Source organism: Hipposideros armiger, unplaced genomic scaffold (genome assembly GCF_001890085.2).
Source record: "Hipposideros armiger isolate ML-2016 unplaced genomic scaffold, ASM189008v1 scaffold_897, whole genome shotgun sequence".
NCBI lineage: Eukaryota > Metazoa > Chordata > Mammalia > Chiroptera > Hipposideridae > Hipposideros > Hipposideros armiger.
This window is the reverse complement of record NW_017732247.1, coordinates 314,386-332,277: the sequence shown is the minus strand read 5'-3', so window position 1 is coordinate 332,277 and position 17,892 is coordinate 314,386. Positions and strand designations below refer to the sequence as shown.

At 63.8% G+C, this 17,892-nt stretch overlaps 3 protein-coding genes across 6 annotated transcripts in view; 1 reads left to right on the top strand and 2 right to left on the bottom strand.

The window, feature by feature from the left end:
- Positions 1–8,401, bottom strand: part of DGAT1 (diacylglycerol O-acyltransferase 1) — a 9,364-nt gene extending 963 nt beyond the window's left edge. Inside the window, exons 1-13 of one of the 2 annotated variants that reach the window (XM_019630204.1) lie at positions 7,729–8,401; positions 3,797–3,884; positions 1,846–1,886; positions 1,657–1,742; positions 1,521–1,573; positions 1,254–1,359; positions 973–1,086; positions 850–858; positions 591–694; positions 478–516; positions 339–380; positions 212–256; positions 17–129 (exon numbers count right to left, since the gene is read on the bottom strand). In XM_019630204.1, coding sequence (XP_019485749.1) covers positions 17–129; positions 212–256; positions 339–380; positions 478–516; positions 591–694; positions 850–858; positions 973–1,086; positions 1,254–1,359; positions 1,521–1,573; positions 1,657–1,742; positions 1,846–1,886; positions 3,797–3,884; positions 7,729–8,147 — 1,259 coding nt within the window. In that variant the 5' untranslated portion in view covers positions 8,148–8,401. Of the gene's footprint in view, positions 1–16; positions 130–211; positions 257–338; positions 381–477; positions 517–590; positions 695–777; positions 859–972; positions 1,087–1,253; positions 1,360–1,520; positions 1,574–1,656; positions 1,743–1,845; positions 1,887–3,796; positions 3,885–7,728 lie in introns of both variants that reach the window. The other variant, XM_019630203.1, reaches the window with a different exon arrangement.
- Positions 8,402–9,831: 1,430 nt separating this feature from the next.
- Positions 9,832–11,936, top strand: LOC109375078 (uncharacterized). Of its 3 annotated transcripts, none has more exons than XR_002122507.1 (3): positions 9,832–9,942; positions 10,553–10,690; positions 11,267–11,936. XR_002122507.1 is itself a non-coding variant. In XM_019630246.1 (3 exons), exons 1-3 carry the CDS (start codon positions 10,000–10,002, stop codon positions 11,590–11,592), a joined length of 606 nt encoding a protein of 201 aa, XP_019485791.1. In that variant the 5' UTR covers positions 9,832–9,999; the 3' UTR covers positions 11,593–11,936. The 3 variants fall into 3 exon arrangements, 1 of the variants encoding a protein (XP_019485791.1); XR_002122506.1 differs by having other exon boundaries at positions 9,832–10,172; XM_019630246.1 differs by having other exon boundaries at positions 9,832–10,172; positions 10,584–10,690.
- SCRT1 (scratch family transcriptional repressor 1) lies at positions 11,934–17,886 on the bottom strand. Its single transcript, XM_019630239.1, is given in 3 exon segments — positions 11,934–15,025; positions 15,027–15,426; positions 17,436–17,886. Coding segments are annotated over 3 exon segments (1,014 nt in total). The 5' UTR covers positions 17,551–17,886; the 3' UTR covers positions 11,934–14,526.
- Between the last annotated feature and the right edge of the window lie 6 nt (positions 17,887–17,892).

Below are 17,892 nucleotides of genomic sequence, written 5' to 3'. Positions count from 1 at the left end.
ACCCAAGGCCACTCACCACCAGTCCCGGTAGAACTCGCGGTCTCCAAACTGCATGAGCTCGGCCACAGCGTTCAGGCAGGAGTGGAAGAGCCAGTAGAAGAAGATGAGCCAGATGAGATGGTTGGGGACCTGCGGGGAGAGGCAGGTGCCAGGCTCCAGAAGCCCCCACCCACCCTCATGCCCTATGCTGCCGCCGCCCAACCCCGCTCACCGCCAGCTTCAGGAGGCGCTCAATGATGCGCGAGTAGTCCATGTCCTGCAGAAACAAGGCGCAGCTGGCTCCCGGGGCCGCCCCCACCCGGGCCCACCCCCAGCCACCGGGGAGGCTGACCGTTCACCTTGAAGGGCTTCATGGAGTTCTGGATGGTAGGGACCATCCACTGCAAAGGAGGGCACAGCGTCAGCTCCGGGAGCGCTGGGCGTGCAAACCGCCCAGCCACGCCCCACACAACTGCCCGCCCAGCCCCTCTCGCGTACCTGCTGGATCAGTCCCACCAGGAGCTGGGTGAAGAACAGCTTGGGGAGGAAGCAGAGCATCTCGCTTGAGCCCCCAGCGCCTGGCATCACGCGTCCCTCCCACCCAACCTCACCATCTCAAGGAGCCGCCGCAGCAGGAAGCGCTTTCGGATGCGGGGGGAGCGGGGAAAGTTGAGCTCATAACACAGAGTAGGAGCAAAGAGGAAGTAGTAGAGGTCTGGAACGGGAAGGCGGGGCTGGCACTGGAGGCTTGGCCCGCTATCCCCTGCGGCCCTCCTGCCCACTCTGCAGGCTCCTTACCGCGGTAGGTCAGGTTGTCTGGGTAGCTCACTGTGCCAGCGCGCTGGGCCGCCCCACCGTTGGCCTTCTTACCTGAAGAAGCTGGGGAGCAAGTGAGGGAAAGGTGAGGCCCTGCTGCTGCCGCCCCCCCAACCCCCACCCCGCTCCATGGCAGGAAGCCGGGCTCTATGGTCTGGGTCCTGGGCAGCCCCTCACCAGTCTTGGTCTTGACCTGAGCCCTGCGCTCTCGGCACCACAGGTTGACATGCCGGTAGGAGAAGAGCTTGAGGAAGAGGATGGTGTACACCACCAGAGCCAACATGGAGCCCACTGCAGGAGAGGCAGGCTCAGGCAGGGGCCTACCACACCCCCACAGGAGACAGACTGGGAGGGGGAGGGCGGGGGGGGGGGGGGGGGGGGGGGGGGGGGGGGGGGGGGGGGGGGGGGGGGGGGGGGGGGGGGGGGGGGGGGGGGGGGGGGGGGGGGGGGGTGTGCACCTGGAGTGATGGACTCCAGCAGGAAGGCCACGGCCGCAGGGAAGCAGAGAATGGTGACCAGGTTGAGCACGTGCAGCAGCAGCCCTGCCTGCTCCGTCAGGGTGCCCTGGGTGGGGGAGCAATACTCAGCCGGGGCCCCACTCCCTGGACAAAGGGTCTCCCAGGGCACAGCCCTCCCAGGAAAGTCACACACAGCCTGAAGCACAGTGGGGTGGACTGCCCCCCCACCCCAGGCCTGGAGAGGAGCGTGGACAACAAACTGCTTACCACTGCCAGACGCTTCTCCACCTGGAACGCAGCCACAGCGAAAGCATTGGCCACTGAGGACAGAAGTGCCACAGGGAAGGTTCAGGTCTGGGTCAGCCCTGTCCCCACCCCAGGTCCTCCTGGGTGCCCAGCTCACCAATAACCAGGCACAGGGCAGGCCAGCTATAGGGGTCCTTCAGGAACAGAGACACCACCTGGATGGGGTCCACCAGGATGCCATACCTGGAGGTTGGGGGGTAAAGGCCTGAGCAGGTCTGGGGGGCTGGAGTTGGCAGAGAGTGGGGCTAGACCTGGTGGGGGACGGGGGCCTGGGGAAGGCACTCACTTGATGAGGTTCTCTAAAAATAACCGTGCATTGCTCAAGATCTGTAAGAGAGAGGGGGCGGGGCACATCCCATTAGCCCAGGCCACACGCCACCCACCCCAGCTCCTCCCAGTACCTCAGTCCTGCAGGCCCAGCCTTGTGTGACCTCCACGCCAAGCTCCAAGAATCACCACCCACCTCACCCCGCACTCAGCATTGCCCTCAGTATTGCCCCATCACACCCATGAGAAGTGCCAACCCCAACACCAGGCACTTCCCAGAAGTAGTCTGCAACTGCAGAAAGAGACTCAACACCCAGCAGCTCTCCTCCGTCCCATTGAGCAAGGCCAGAGACTGCTGAGGGAGCAGCCTCCCCACGACCAGGGCACCACCCTGCCACCCGGGCCAATTCTTTCGGTGCCCAGCTGTGAGGCAGGTATTGCACCAGGGCACCTATGCCCTGAGGGCACTGCCCAGACTCCTGCATTCCCCCCACCTCAGCCATTCCTGCAGCACTTCAAACCCAGGCACTTGGCCCCAAAGCAGCATCTACTGACCGACCCCATCAAAACGGCTCCTGGCTCCAGCGTGGGTGGTGTGACTGTTCCCTTCCTCCACCCCACCAGGCACAGACCCTGCTGACAACCCCAAGCTCTGGCCCTGCTTAGGGGTCATGGTAGATTCTGTGGAAACTTGATGCTGGCAAGGGGACACTGGTCCTTTATCTGGGTGGTCAGGGAAGGCTTCACTAGGAGGTGACAAGCTCAGAGACACAAGCCCCTCCCCCAGCCACAAGCCTGACCCGCTGGCCTCCTGCCAGGACACACGTGGCCCCACACTGTCACACCACCAGTGGTGGCCTGTCCTGCTAATGGACAGCACCCACCTGGAAGCCCAGGTGACAAAGGGAGCACAGAGGGCAGACCCAAGCGTGGGTGCACATCTGTGGGGAGGGGCGGGCGGAGGTGGCAGAGGCACCAGAAGCAGGGGAAAGGCTCTTGGGCTGTGCCAAAGGGCCAGGCGGGCCCAAGGGGCTGCAGGAGGCCAGACAGTGCTGCCTGGGCTGCCGAGGGCCATCTCCTGATGACGTCCCCTTGCCCAGCTAGCCTCACACCCTCCAGGCAGTGTGCCCTCCCCAGGGGGGCCTCCTGGGACCACAGGCAGGGAGGGTAGGGTGTGCCTGAAGCCCCTTCTACACAGGTAGCTACGGGAGCCGTGCCTGATGAGAGCCAGGCCTTTCTGGGTGAGGGTAAAAGACCTCAGACTCCATCAGCCCCGAGTGGTGGAGGCAGGCCCTTGTCCCCTGGCCCACCTGCATGCTGCCCCTTTGAGCCCTGGACTCCAGCTGCGCAAGGGGCTGTTGGTCCCACCCCCACGAGGTGCCTCAGCCAGGCCATCGGGTGAGGCGGAGGCAGGGACCATCTAATCACCTTCCTGGGGACGCCTGGGACCCAGGCTGAGGGAGAGGGGCTGGGGGCCTGTAGAGCCGTGGCCTGGGAAGTTGGGCTGAGCCCAAGAGCTTTCTTTCTTCTCACCCTTGCTCGCCCCCACCTGCGAGGGCCATTCAGAATAGTGGGGACATTCTTCTTGCACCGCAAGACCACGCATGCTGCCAAGGAAGCACTGTACCCGCAGAGTGCCCCATCCACTGCCCCACCGTCCACCAGCCCAGGGGCCAGCCACCCATCCTGTCCACTCCTCCCTGCTCTCCCACACCTGCCCAGCAAAGCCGCTGGGGAGGCCCCTGTGCCCCTCAGTTCACAGCACAAAGCCTCCCACACGACCCTCCATAGGCCTCTCCTGACATTCAGCAGGGACAAGCATCCAGTGTGTGGCCCATGGGAGCCCCGGCATGTGGGGCTGCAGGGACCACCACAGCCATACAAGCTCTTTGCCCAGGCACACTGTGGCCAAGTAAAGGCTGAGCCCCCTGGCCACAAAGCCCCCTGCTCCCAGCCACCATCTGACTCACCAGCATCACCACACACCAATTCAGGATGCCGCGGTAGTTGCTGAAGCCACTGTCCGAGCTGAACAAAGAGTCCTGCAGGCGGTGGCACCTGGCAGAGCAGGGGACAGTGAGACCCTCAAGCAGGACCATTTACAGTGGGAGGGCAGCCGGGCAGGGCCCAGCTCCCAGGACACCACAGCCGGCCCCACCAGGCAGGGCTACACAGGGCGGGAGCACCCCAGGCCAGGAGCCCGGCCTCGCTCCCCAGAGGCCTCCAACTGCTGCCACCCACACTGGCTATGCAGTGGTGACAGGCCCACAGGGAAGAGTCCACCCAGAGAGCTGAGGGCCCCCACCTCAAACCACCTCCTCCCACACAGGTCTGAGTGGGCACAAGGACCCAGGCCAAGGGCCAGCTAAGCCCCAGCCTGATGTGCCCGTTCCTGAGAGCAGGGGCCTGGCCAGCCTGATGCACCGTGTCTGTCTCATTCAACCACAGGTAAGCTCTGCACTCCTGCTGGGCAGAGGGGAGCCCACCCAGGGCCAGGCACCTGATGGCAGCAGGGTCTGCCACAGAAGCAGGCAGAAGTACCTTCGGTGCCCTCCCAAGATTGCTCCCACCCGGTGCTGGGTTGGGGGGACACATGAGCAGACCCTCACATCCAGGGAAACGCAGGGGTTGGGGAAGGGCCACAGGTGGCTCACAGGCCACACCCACCTCACACCAGCAGCCACGCCAGCAGGAAGCCCCACACAACATTGACTAAGGCCTCCAGTTTTGTAAGAGTTGAGGCCAGAGGCCTCCCTTCCCTCCTGTTAGGTAACGGGTGGGGTAGGTAGGCACCACAGCACAGATGCCCTCTCAGGGCTGGCCCTGCATCCGTGGCAAGCCTGCTATGGATGGGGTCAGCACTCAGATGGCCCCCTGGGAAGGTGAGCAGCCAGGAGGCTGAGATGCTACTTGGCACTCTTCAGGCAGGGCACTGCCAACAAGTCCCCTCCGCCTCCCCCACACTAAGGTGTGCACCATGCCCAACCCACTTGCCTCTGCCAGGTGCAGGCCTGGCCTCCTTGCATCCACCTTCCAGTAGGTCCTGGGCCTCAGAGTGAGGCCATGATCTCCACCTGAGACTGCACCTGCCTTTCCACAAGGCAGGCAGGGGCCCGAGGCCCAGCTCCCCAGAGGAGTCTCTGAGCCTGTACCCAGCCCCTTCCCCCAAATTCAAGTCCATTTGCTTTCACTGGAACCATCCCAAAACCGCCGTGTGCCTCAATCTGCCAACCAGCATATGCATGCCCATGCTGGGCTGGCACACCCAGAGGGCTGTTTCACAACACTGTGACCCCTGCCCCCTTTGGGCCACCAAGACCATGCAGGCTTTATTTGTGGCAATCTCTACGATGAAAATGGGGGTAGAGGAAGGGTGTTGTTTTCTAGATGACACCGAGTAACATTACAAAAGCTTTTTCAGTCCTTTTCCAACCTGCCCGCACCCATAACCAGGTCGCTCCACAACCCCAGGCAGCGCCCTTCCCCCACAGGTCAGAGGCCCCAACCCAGGGAGGAAGCCCACCGTCCACCAATACCCGAAGGTCCACTTTGCCAGAGCAGTCAGCAGCAGTGGGCCAGAGGGCAGGCAGGCAGGCCCTGCACGGGAGGCAGCACCTGGCCACCATGCCAGAGCTGTATCTGTCACCCTCTCCCCTACTGCAGGGCTGCCCACACCTCTGCCCTACAGCACCCACCCCCCAGGCCCACCAAGCCAGCAGGGCCTTTCTAACTCATCACACGCGTCACCTCACGCAACCCTCACACCAACACTGGAAGGCAGGCACACAGGGAAACTGAGGCTCCCTGAGGCTTAAAGCCTGCCCAGAGGCCCAGCCTCCACGTGTGGACCACGCCTGGGACCACATGGCCCAGCTCCCAGCCAAGCAGAGCAAGGAGGGAGCAGGGTGCCAGCTGGCCTCCCAGCTGCCACCTCCTCAGCACTTTCTCCACCCAGCCGCTGCGCTGAGCCCTGGGGTGCAAGGTGGCTCAGTGGGCTCCCCACATTCTGCGACCCTGCTGGAGAGGGAGATACAGAGAGCACCCCAGGGACAAACACCCAGGAGTGCTGGCATCCTGGGCACAGGGGCTGTGTGGAGCCACAGGGCAGAGCAGAAAGGGGTGCCCTCTCTTTCCTGCCCCACAGCCACACCCTTGCCACGGGCTGGGAGAAGTGAGCTCACACCCAGAGCCTGACCTGCCTGCCCCAGCCAAGGTGAACAGGAAGTAGGGAGGGGAGTAAGGAGGAAGCAGGTGAGAGAAGATGACAAAGAGGGCAGCCCGAGCAAGGCAGGCTCGCCGCCCCCCAGACGGTGGCCAAAGCCCCAGGGGACACCAAACCTCATGGCATCTGGGTTTGAGGGACAAGCACACATAGCCTGCATGTCCTGGAAATTAGGAGGGCACTGCGATAACCAGGGCCCCCTCCCACCCGGAGCAAACCTATCCCTGCCATCTCCTGCTCCTCTTCCCAGGGGGTCCAGATGTCAAGGGCGGGCACTCAGGGCTCCCACTCACTCAGCCCAACTAGCAGGAGCACAGGACAGGCTTCTGACCACCTGGCCCGTGCAAAGCAAGAAACTCCATCCTAGGTGACAGCTTGGCCTAAAGCCGGCACCCCCATCTCACAATAGGACCCCAATTCCCGGTTCCTCCAGAGGGAGACCATGCTAGCTATGCCCCTGCCTCTGGGGAGTGAGTACAGGGCACTCTAGAGCTGTCCTGTTCTTTGCAGCCTCCCTCGGCAGCACCCCACAGGAAGCAAGCACCCCTCTCCGTAGAACCCCCCCTCTTCCCTGACGGAGCCTTCATGAACCTCGTGTCTGACCTTTGCTCACACTGCTCAGTGCTGAGATTATCTTATCTTCAGGTGGACTGTGAGCACTCCAAGGGCAGGGACAGTGCTGCACCCCAGCTGCCCTTGCCCACCCCAACCCCACAGTGCCCAGGAAGAAAGCCTCCGTCCTTGTTTACAAAGAGCAAATCCTTCCCAACCGACTGACCGAGTGCCCACTTCCTCCTTGATAACCTCTAGCCCTGAAGCTGCTTCCAGAGCCAAAGACCCCAAAGGACCCTAGGCCAGGAGGAAGGCCAGCAGTGAGGAAAGGGCTGGAGGGTGGCAAAGGGGCCACTTGGAGCCAGCCTGGAGGACAGGGTCAGTGTGCAGGCAGGCCAGGTCCTCCCCATGGGCTCAGCTTGCTCTCCCCACCCCTTCCTGTCAGTCCTTCAGCTAAGCAGTGCTCCCACCTGTGGGTGTGCCCACTTCAAACTTCTCTCCTGTACCCCAACCAAAACCCAACTGTGTCCCTACAGCAGGCACTTGTTCTGGTAACATCAGCAGCACCCCAGGCCACCCAAGCACTGCGAGGGATGAACGAGCCAGGAAAGGAAGGGACCCCTATTTCTCATCTGCACAAAGGGGAAAGCCTCTCACTGTCCCCTGCTCCTGTCCCCAGGCAGTCCCAGCCTCCTGCTGCTCCCCTCCCCAGGCAGCCCACCCTCCTCTCCCAGCAAGGCACCCTGCACAGCCCTCAGGAGGGACCCTTTCATCACAAACCATCCAATCCCATCCAGATCCTTCCAGACAGACGAAAGTTGTGCGTGGCTGGAGCCAGCTCGCCTAAGGCGCCAGACTCCTGGCTCGCCCCGGGAAAGAGCCTTAGGTCCCCCAGAGGGTGTGCAGATGGGGGAGGGTCTGGAGGCTGGTCTGCCGCCGGCTACCCTCTCTGCGCGGGGTGACCTTAGCAGGCGACCCTCCACTCCTAAGCCTCAGTTTCCCTGTGGGGATCCAAGGGGCACCCTGTCCACGAGAAGTCCGGGCGCCCCAGCCAGGCCTTGAGGGACCGGAGAGGATACCAGGATCGCGGGTCAGGGTTCAGAGGTTATGGGTCAATCGCACCGCTACCTCAGATCCCGGGGGCCGCTGCCCACATCGGCGTCTCCGTCCTTGTCCTTGTCCGGGGCTGGCGCATCCCCTCCGGCGCCCACGTCTCGCACCTCCTCTTCTGCCGCCGCGGGGCCGCCGCCACCCTGGCTCGAGGGCCGCGACCCGGTCCTCCGGCGCCGGGAGCTGCCCGTACCGCCGCGGTCGCCCATGGCCTCAGCCCGCACCCTGGGTCGTGGACCGCCCGGCTCGCAGCACCCGAGGCCCGCGGCCCCGCCTCCGGACCCAAGGCCAAAGGCCGCCGCCGCCCCCTGCCGGCCGCCGTAGCCCGCGCGCCGGACTGCACCGCCAATCAGCGCGCGCCCGCCGGTCAGCCTGCAGCTAGCTGCCGCGTCGCTCCCGGAGCGGCTAACTAGCGGGCGGCCGCCGCCGGCGCCCATTTGTAGTCCGCGGGCGCGCAGGGCACCCTGGGAGTCGTGGTCGCCCGCGCGAGGCACCCTGGGAGTCGTGGTCGTCCGCCGCGGGCTGGATCGCCGCGGCTGCGTGTGGCGGGTGGCTGACCCTGCTCCCCGACCCCGACCCCGCCTCGGCGTCTGCGCGGATAAGCTGGATTCCTGGCAGCCGCGCGCCGCCCCTCTGACCGCTTGCCTGCCCCATGTCCCGCTCTATAAATACACGGAGTGTGGGTAGGGAGGTTACTTACGAAACGTGTCTTGCATTACCGCCCGGCCGCGGGGCCCTGCCCTCGAGGACTCGCCTCAACCACCACCCAGCGCGTTGGTTTCCAATCGCGCGCCTCGCAGAGCACGACTGTAGTTAGCACCGCAGGCAGCCGCTTTTCCTCGGCTTAGGTTGTTCAGACAAGCGCCAGACCAGAAGATGGAGCCAGAAAAAGGCCCCAAGCCTCGCGTACCCGGGACGCCCTCCCTGCCCGCGGACGCCTAGGGCCCGGCGCGGGTAGAGAGATGGTGCAGGCGCCCGGGGTGGCCACGCCCCAGCACGCCCCTCCCACCCGAACCCCCTTATGCCCACGTCCGCAGACATGCAAGGCTTCCCCCATTTCCCACCCGGGGCCAGTTTTGCCAGGGCGTGGGGAGCCTGGGGTGCCGGATCGCAAAGACCCAGAGGCGTCTGTGTAATTGCGCAATCTGTGCAAACGCCCCTGTCGTTAAATGAAGCAACTACTCCACTGTAACAACTTCAAGGTGCGTCCCGCGGGCGGGCAAGTCCACGTCCCACCGTAGCTTGATACGCATCTTGCACAGGGCATGGAGTTTGAACATCCTGGATCTCGGGCTTTGAGGGTTTCCTGGGGGCTCAGGCCTGGTTTAACCAAAAAACATTTGGAGCAAGCAGAACACATTAGCAATTCACGCTCCTGAGGTAAGCAGGGAGGGATGAGAAGAGCACCTTTCTGGAAACAAATCATCCTAGAGGCTCAGCCTGAAGTTAACTGCCTCTCCTACGCCATCGTTTCACCAGTGGGCTCACCCCTGCTCCACCACTTCCACCTACGGCGTCCAGGCACACTGGTGACACATTCTTGCTGCCACCGGACCTTCTGGGGCGGATGCCTGCCTGGCATCCCTATCTAGCAAGCTGGGGCTACCTGTCAGTTGTCCTCGAGTAGCCTGCTGAAGGGGTCACCCTGACTAGGCGGGAGAGCACCCCCGCAAGCACACGTGGCCCAACCTCGGTGGGTCAGGACCAGCCCAGTCTCATATCCAGTCTCCCTGAACGTTCGTTTATCGGCCTGCCCGAAACTGGCAGTTAGGCCTTTCTCAGTGCTGATCCCAAGGCAGGGCGAACGAAAGAAGGAAAGAGTCCTCTCCAAGGGCCTCGTAGGGGTGACTCCTATGAGCTCCGTGTCCGTCCGTCCCCGTCCCCCCCCCCCCCCATCTCCCAAGCAGCAAACGCGGAAGCTCTGCACGCCTGCCCACGTCTCCCTGCGCGCCTTCTGGCGTTGCGGTTCTCCAATACTGAGCGAAGAACTAGATAGAGTCCTGCCCAGGCTGGCAAACCTATTGGCAGAGGAGAAGATTGACGGCTCAAGGTGCCAGTAGGCCCGGAAAGGCTGAGTGCAGTAGCCAATGAGGAGTGAAGGGTCGTGTTGGAGGCGGCTACCTGTGTCCATGTCCCGGCTCCAAGCTGTCAGCTGGCAAGTGGCGGAGGCTGTGAGGTGACCACAACGGACCGAGGGCCACCAGGCAGGACCTGTACGGCCGAGGACCCTGGGTAAGCCAAGGTTCCCGTACTGGAGTTGAAGGCGAGGAGAGCAGGGGCCACGAGCCAATGGGAAGGCATGACTGTGAGCGCACCAATAAGGAGGAGCTGGCGATGGGGCGGGGGCCTTTGGAAGGGAGGCGGGGCCTGTCCGAGATGCCGGCCGGAGGGGGAACCCTAGAAGAGCGAGGAGCGTATTCCGGGTTCCCCACTTCCCCAGCCCCAGTACCTCAGGATCTAAGGTGAGGTGTGGCCCAGGGCACCGCGGGAGAGGGGAGAGGTCAAGGTGGTGGTGGCTGAGGACATAAGTATGTGAGAGGAGTTGGAGAAGCAAGTTCAGTGGGGATCTCTCAGCAGAGAGCAACATATTAGGGGGACCAGGTCCTGTGTGAGTACCCTTGCAGGCCTGGCAGAATAGTGAGCTAGAAAGGGGTTCTGAATTTAGAAAGGGTTTCAGGCTTACTCCAGAATGAAAGTGCCTGTGAGGGGTGCATCCAGAGAGGAGAGGGGACATGGTAGAGAGAAGCCTGTGCTGCCTGTTCTCTGGAATGCAAAGGCCCGTACATGGACACATGTAAAGACTGAGAGATGGACTTATCCCAGGCCTGGGGGTGGGGGACAGCCTCCATCCTTCTATCCCCACTGCCCTGCAGAGTCCTGGAGAAGCAGAAACAGCCAATTCGGACCAAGGCCGGGCGTGGAGGCCTGGGAAGGAGTGGGCGGCCAGGAACCTTCCTCCCTGCTGTTGGCACCTACTCAAGTGAATTGGGGTGTAGGGTGGATGGGGTCCTGGGGCAGGGCTCATGCCAAAGGCAGCCGGTTCTCTCCCTGAGGCTCAGATTCTTCATCTGCAAATTGGGTGATGACACCTATCCAACCTAGGGACCTGGGCAGGACCAGCCCAGTCTCCTATCCAGTCTCCCTGAACGTTTGTTTATTGGCCTGCCCGAACCTGGCAGTTAGGCCTTTCTCAGTGCTGACCCCTACTAATACAAGGGGCTTTCACCCCTGAGCTGTTACTGATGACAGTGCTCCCAGAAGGAGGCGCCCACCTCCAAGTGAGCCCCACGCTGAGCAGCAGGCCCACAGGCTATGACCTGCTGTCCACCCCATGGAGTCTGGGTGGGCCTGTCCCCTGCCAGAGTGCAGACCCTGCTGTGCTGGCCCTGGGCTGACCTGGTTTGATCACATGCCGCCAAAGACTGGGCCTCTCAGCTCATGCCTGCCTACCTGGGTGCCAAGGGGCATTGCTGGAGTAGGGGGGTCCCTGTCCCTAGGTTGTCCCCACCCAGCACAGCTCCGCCCCTCATTTCAACTTGACTCATTCTTTCTACAGCCCCAGGGCTGTGGATGGCTGTGGAAGCCTCTGTTGAGCACCTCCTCCCCAGAACCGGCCTAGCCCAACTGTGTATGGAGGCCTCCTCAGACAGTGGAAGAACATATCTCCGGAGTCTGAGGGTCAGGATGTGGGCGGCAGGCTGTAGGGAAGGACCAGACCTCGCACCCTCTGCCACCCCCATTTTCTCCAATAGCTTCCAGAGGCTTGCTGATGGCTGTCAGGCCTGCCTGGGCAGCAGGAACCCCTACAGGGAGAGTGGGGGCAACCCAGGCTATAGGACTGCAGACTCTGGCCATTCTAGATCAGCCCTGGGCCAGGCCTGACTTCAGGCTGGAATCCCTTAGCTCCCCCAATTTCTGGTCCAGAGTGGATTCACCTGCCACAGGAGAAATGCCAACTGCTTTGCCTTGGGGGAAATGGGGGTGCTGCTGGGACTTGGCTTGTGGAGCTAGCCCTCCCTGAAAGAAGTTAGCGCTCTTACAAAAGGGAACACAGGCGCACCCTAGCAAAACACAGCGACGTGCCCCTTGGGCTGCTACTCCCAGCTCTGGCCCTGAGTTTGGCCCAACCGAGTAGCGGCAGTTCTGAGAAGACACCCCCAGATGTCCCAAGCACTTCCTGCGGCGCAGGCCCAGCCCTGGATACATAAACCCAACACTCCAGCTTCTATCAAGAGTGGCATTTATTCTCCTCGTGGAGGTGCGGCGCTCCGGGGAGCTGGTGCTATTGTGCTTAGGAAGGAGGTCTGTCCGTCCGTCCGTCTGTCCGGCCGGCCCGGCCCCAAACGGGGGCGGAAGAGAGGCGCGGCCCGAGTAAAAAACCCGGCCTATTCCGGGTGGGAGTATGTACAAGGCGGCGGGGCGCAGGCGGGGGTGGGGGCGAGGCGGGCCGGTGGCCGCAGCCCCCACCCGAGGGCCCCGCATCTCGGGCCCTACTCGTAGAATCAGTACAAAATAGGTGCTACCTAAACGTTCCTTCTACCTGAATTCGCTAAGTCGGTTATTGTGCTGCTTAGTTATGGGGGCGGGAGGGGGCCCATGGCTTTCCACGGCGGCGGGGTGTGGGGTGAAGCGGGAGACCCTGGCCTGCCCACGGCCCTCTGGCCTTCTCCTTAGGTAGGTAGACAGGCGTGGGGGGGTAGGTTGGGGCGCCTGTGTGTGCGTGTGCATGCGGGTATGCCCGGCACAGGCGGGCAGGCCCCGGCTTGGGAGCTGTGTGGGTACAGAGCTGGGATGTGGGGGGTTGGGACATGGGCCCTGCTCTGCCGGGCCCTCGGGTCCGCCTCTGCGGGTGTAGCTGGGCAGCAGCGGGGCTTGGTTCCCACGGGGATGGGGCTGGCCAAGTCATAACCTTTCCGTTTAGCCTAGGGCTCTGGACGAACACGGCAGAGCCAGTAGTTAGGGGATGGAAGAACTGGGAGTCGATATGGGCGGCCCTGGGCCTTGGCCCCAGGTCTGTGCCACCCGAGCTGAGAACGCCAGGCCCAAGTCAAAGGCAGAGCCGGACTGCGCCCAACACTGGACTGGGGTGGGGTGCTGGGGCGGAGGGGAGGCGCCAGGTTGGGTGTAAGGACCCGGCCTCTCTCTCTCTGCATCTGCGGCCGTCCCTGGCGCACCCAAGCCCGTCACGCCCGTCACGAATATGCACACCTCGGCAGGTCGCCGCGGCCCTGGCACATAGCAGGTACCCAATGAACGGTCGGCACGTGATGGACGACTGAGGAAGGGGTCTTGGAGGCAATTACACCGCCCCTGCCCCTGGAATCATTATACCGCCGGGCTCTGCCGTGGGGTGGGGGGATAGGGAATAGGAGGGGGAAGAAAGTCTGCGCGTCCGGCCCCGCGCAGCGTCCCTGATCTAGGGGCCTATGGGGTGGGTAGGGCAGGGGAATACCTGATTCTCAGTAACTCTAGAGGCGGCGGCAGCTTCGCATGCAGTGCGCATTATTGCTCTATAGTCGGCATCAGACTAACTAAGTGGGGGAGGGAGCGGGCAGCCCCGGGAAGGGATAGGAGGAGGGTTGGGGCTGCATGCAGTGACGTCACAAAGGCGACGGCCAATGGGGCGGGCCCTTGGGGCGGGGTCGCCGCCGAGGCTTTGGCATAGACGGGCGAAAGTTGGCAACTGTGGGGGCGGGGCCTGAGGCTCGGGGGAGGGGCCGGCCTCTGAGAGGCGGGGCCTGAGGCTCCCAGGAGGCGGAGCCCAGGTGGAGGCGGGGTTCAGGGGCGGGGAAAGTGATCCTGGACATCCCAAGCCCCGGGCGTCGGCGGGAAGGTTGCGGCCTCAGCGCCCCTTCCCTGACCCGAGTGCAATCCGTTCATAAATAAAACGTACAAATACAGAAAGAAAGAAACCCGACGCATCCGCAACCCCCCCAGGGGGCTTTACCCGCAAAGCAAATACAGAGAGGTGTGTAGAGGGCCGTGCCCAGGCCTGCCTGCCGGGCCCCAGGAATCCGTCCTCCAACACCGAATGCCCGGGTACGAGGGAGGGGGCCCCGGGGCAGGGCAGGAACGGGGTCTGAGGAGGTCGGATAAGTCCATGCGATTCGATATGTGTCATTATATTCGTTATGGAGGACAGAGCCCTGGAATCTGGGCTGGAAGAATTCGGATTTGGCAGAGGATGCGAGGCGAGGGAAAGAGAGCGGCTCGGACTGAGGCCCCAGAAGAAACCCGAGGGAAAGGGGTGCCGCTGTCCGCCCCCCTCCCCGATCCCCAACGTGTCTAACACTCCCGGGGTTCAGGTAAGACTGAGGAATAGAATCGCCTCTGCAGGCCACCCTCCTGCTCCTCCCTGGGTCTGCTGCCGGGGAGGGACCGGCTCCCTGGACGTCTAGGCCGCAGGCCTGGCCCTGGAAGGCTTGGGAAGGGGTGGGGAAGACCTGAGTCTCTGCGACGCGATCCAGGGGCGCAGAGGAGGGAGGAGGGGGCGCTCCCTACCTCACCCCACCCCCGTCTTCAGAAACCTAACTCGGAGATGAGGTTCGATCCTGGGTCTCCTCGACCCTATTGCTGGGAAAAAGCCTGGGGCACCCTGGAGGGGAAGGGAGGGGGCTCGGGATGGGTCTCCCCTCGGGACCCTATTGCTTGAAGGGGCCGGCAAGGCCCCCGGCGGGTGGGGCCGGGCCGGGCCCCCTCCCCCTATTGCTGTGAGGAGGGGCCCACCCTCCGGCCCCTCCGCCCGAGCGCCCGCGGAGACTTCCCTGGGGGCCCGTATTGCTGAGAGCCGACCCGGCTGACGGAGGCACCGCCGCCCTAGGCCTGCACAGGGCTGAGCTGCGGCGGCGCGGCGGGCGCCGGGGCTGCGGGGCCACCGCCGCTGGCGCCGCCCTTGAAGCAGGCCGACTCGTAGTGCTTGTTAAGATAGGACTTGAGCGCGAAGCTCTTCTTGCAGCGCTTGCACTGGAAGTGCTTGAAGGCCGAGTGGGTCTGCATGTGCGCGCGCAGGTTGGAGCGATCAGCGAAGGCCTTGCCGCAGTGCGCGCAGCCGAAGGGCTTCTCGCCGGTGTGGGAGCGCATGTGGCCCTGCAGCAGCCAGGGCCTGGAGAAGGCCTTGCCGCACACGCCGCACTTGTGGCGCAGGTCGTGCGTGAGCAGGTGCATGGCCATGGCCGGCATGGACACGTACACCTTGCCGCACGTCGGGCAGCGCCGCGCCAGCTGACTGTCCAGGCTGCGGTGTGTCTGCTTGTGGCGGCTCAGGTTCGACGACGTGGCGTACGTCTTTCCGCACTCGCCGCAAGCGTGTCGGCCACGCGCCGCCCCGGCCCCCAGCCCCTGGCCCTGCAGCTCGCGCGCCCGCCCCGGCCCCACCTCCACCGTCGCCGTCGGGGGCCGCAGCCGAGGCCGTTGAGGGGGCGGCGGCTGCGTTGGCGTTGACGTGGGCAGCCTTACGGCGCGAACGCCCGTCGGTGATGAAGAAGGCGTCAGCCGCGTAGCCCTCGCTGACGGCCGCGTCGCCGTTGATGTAGCCGCCCGCGGCTGTGGCCAGCTCCGGGCGCGGGGTGGGCGGCGGCGCCGAGCCCGCGGCCGCCGGGCCCAGCTCTCCCCGCACGGCCGCAGCGTACATGGGCTCCGGGGACGGCCCTTTAAGCAATGCCGCCTCGGCGTCGCCATCGTAGACGGAGGCGGGCCCCGCGTAGTCGTTGAGGTATCCTGAGGGCCGAGGCAGACAGAAAGACAGCGGGAAAGGAAGCGGGCAGTGGGCGAGACACACATGGGTGGGCGGAGGGAGACACCGGAGTCCCGGAAGGAGGGAACAGGGAGAAGGACAAAGGGGAAGGGGCCGAGGGACCGTGGGGCCGGGAGGATGGAGGCGACAGGGAGGGGAAGAGAGGAGAGGAGAGATGAGACAGAGCCCGGCCCGGCTCCGCCCCCGCCGCCCTTCCGCCCCACCCTCGCAGGGAGTGGAAAGAGGCGCATCTTCGGGCGCGGCTGCCCCTCTTCCGTCGAGCCTCAAGGTCAGGGGGGAGGGGCGGTGCTTCCCCCTCCCTTCCCCACCCCCTCGGGTTCTCCCCACTTCAGCAGTTTTCCCTGATTATGCAACACACTGCAGACCCGCAGCGCACAAAGCCCGGACTGCCCGCCCAGGGACCCCGTCACTACCGCCTTTCGGGGTTCCCACCGGCTCTTCCCCTGGGCCCCCAGAGCCCGCGCCCAGCCTTGATGCTGCCCCCTCTGGTCCTCTAGGTCCCCCGACAAGCACTGGAGACTTGGACCTCCCTCAGCCCCTTGAGCCCCTTGAGCCCTCACTAGCACCACCCTCTCATCTCCTGAGTCTCCGACTCATGGGTCTTGACCCCTTCTGGCTCCAGCCCTATCTCCCTCCATCCACTCTGCTTCTCGCCCCCCCCCCTCCACTCCCTTCAGCCATCCTGCACCCTTGGGTCCCACCTTCTTCCACATTCCCTCTTCCCCCAGGCCCTAATCCCTGTGAGAGCCTTCCCCAGCGCCAAGACTGGTGACCAGGGAGATGCTGTATTGGAGAGAGTGCCAGGGCATCCACCAGGTGACACCTTCACAGGGACAGGCTGTGGGCAGGCAGCACCATGCATGCCAGTAACTGCAGCTGTTCTCAAGGCACAAGATGGATCTCACAACCTCAGAGTCACAAATGCACAGCCCACACGATGCAGACTCTGACTTCTTCAGGGTTACACCCAGCCACCATCAGCCCTTGGAGTTCCTTGACAGGGTGGGCTGCATGCTGATCCTGGCATACACCACCTACTCATGCAGGGTCACACATGCAGCCACCCGGACATACTCTCAGCCAGGGTCGCTAGTCACATGGGTGTACAGCGGCCTCAGAGTCACATGGTCCCATGTAGTGGCACACAGGCAGGCACACACTCATACAGGGTCACACACAAACGCACACAGTCACATGGCCACACGCAGTCACATGGGCGCACACAGGCTCACACACAGGCTCATGCTCCTGCAGGTCACACTTGTTCTGCTACCTCATGTTGCTGGCACTCCGGGCCTCCATGCCTGCATGCTAACAGTTGTCCTTGAACTTGGGCACCTTTACACAAAGAGCCTCCCCCTGCCTCCAGCACTGTGGACCTCCCCTGTCCACAGCCCACCTGCCCACATCCCTGACCCTGCCTTCAGGGAAGATACTGCTGCTGCCTCTGCTGGTACCTTAACCCTGACAGGTGGGCGGCCCCCACTGGACCCCATGCCTACGCCCTGGAGCTCACAGCACTCCCCTGCTGGCCCTAGCAAGCAGTCCTGGAGGTACCAAAGAAAAGAAGAGGGTACTGAGGCTGGCCCCGGTTTCTGGGTGTGGGTCTGCATGCACAGCTAGGTCTTGTCATGGCAGCAGGTGTCCATGCAGCTGTTTGTCCTGGCATGAGTCATGGTGTGGGTCAGCGTGTACCTCCAGTTTCTAACTCCTGTTCCCCATCCTCTCTCCTGCATTGACACCCCCTGCCCAGCCGTGGACTGGTTCTGGCCTGTCCCTGCTTTCCCCTTTCCCCACCCCCCATCTCCATCCCCCTCCACAGTCCCGTTCCAGCCACCGCCTCCTGCTGGTCTGGTTCCCTAGGGTCTATTTCCTGGGGCCTCTGCCCCTTCTACCCCCACACTCTGGCCCTCCACTCCTTCCAGCGTTTCCCAGGGCTCCTCGCCGCCCCCAGCCTCAGTCCAGCTCTCACCTTTCTCGTGCAGTCGCACTCCGAGGTCGCTGCGGGCGCGCCCGTAGGAGCTCTCGAGGTCTGCCGAGGAGAACGTGTCAAGTTTGACCTTCTTGACCAGGAAAGACCTGGGCATGATTCCTGCGGGGCTCCGGCGCTGTGGGCCTGCGGAGCCGGGTCGCGGGGGGGCTGCGGCCGCGGCGAGGCCCCGTCACCATCCGAGGAGCAGCTGAGGCAGCACGGGTCCCCACTCTGGCCTTTGGATGCTGCCTCACGAGTGCCGTCCTCTCTCCTCCCGCCTGCCTGTCTGGCTTCTTCCTCTGCTCCTCCGGATTCTCTTCTTCTCCTTCCTTCCTTCCCTCTTCTCTCTTCTCTTCTCTTCTCTTCCCTTCCTTCCTTCCTTCCTTCCCTCCTCTGGTCCCGGCTTCCCAGCCCGCAGTGCCGCCCCTGGACAGGCGGGGGAGGAGGCTGGGGGGGC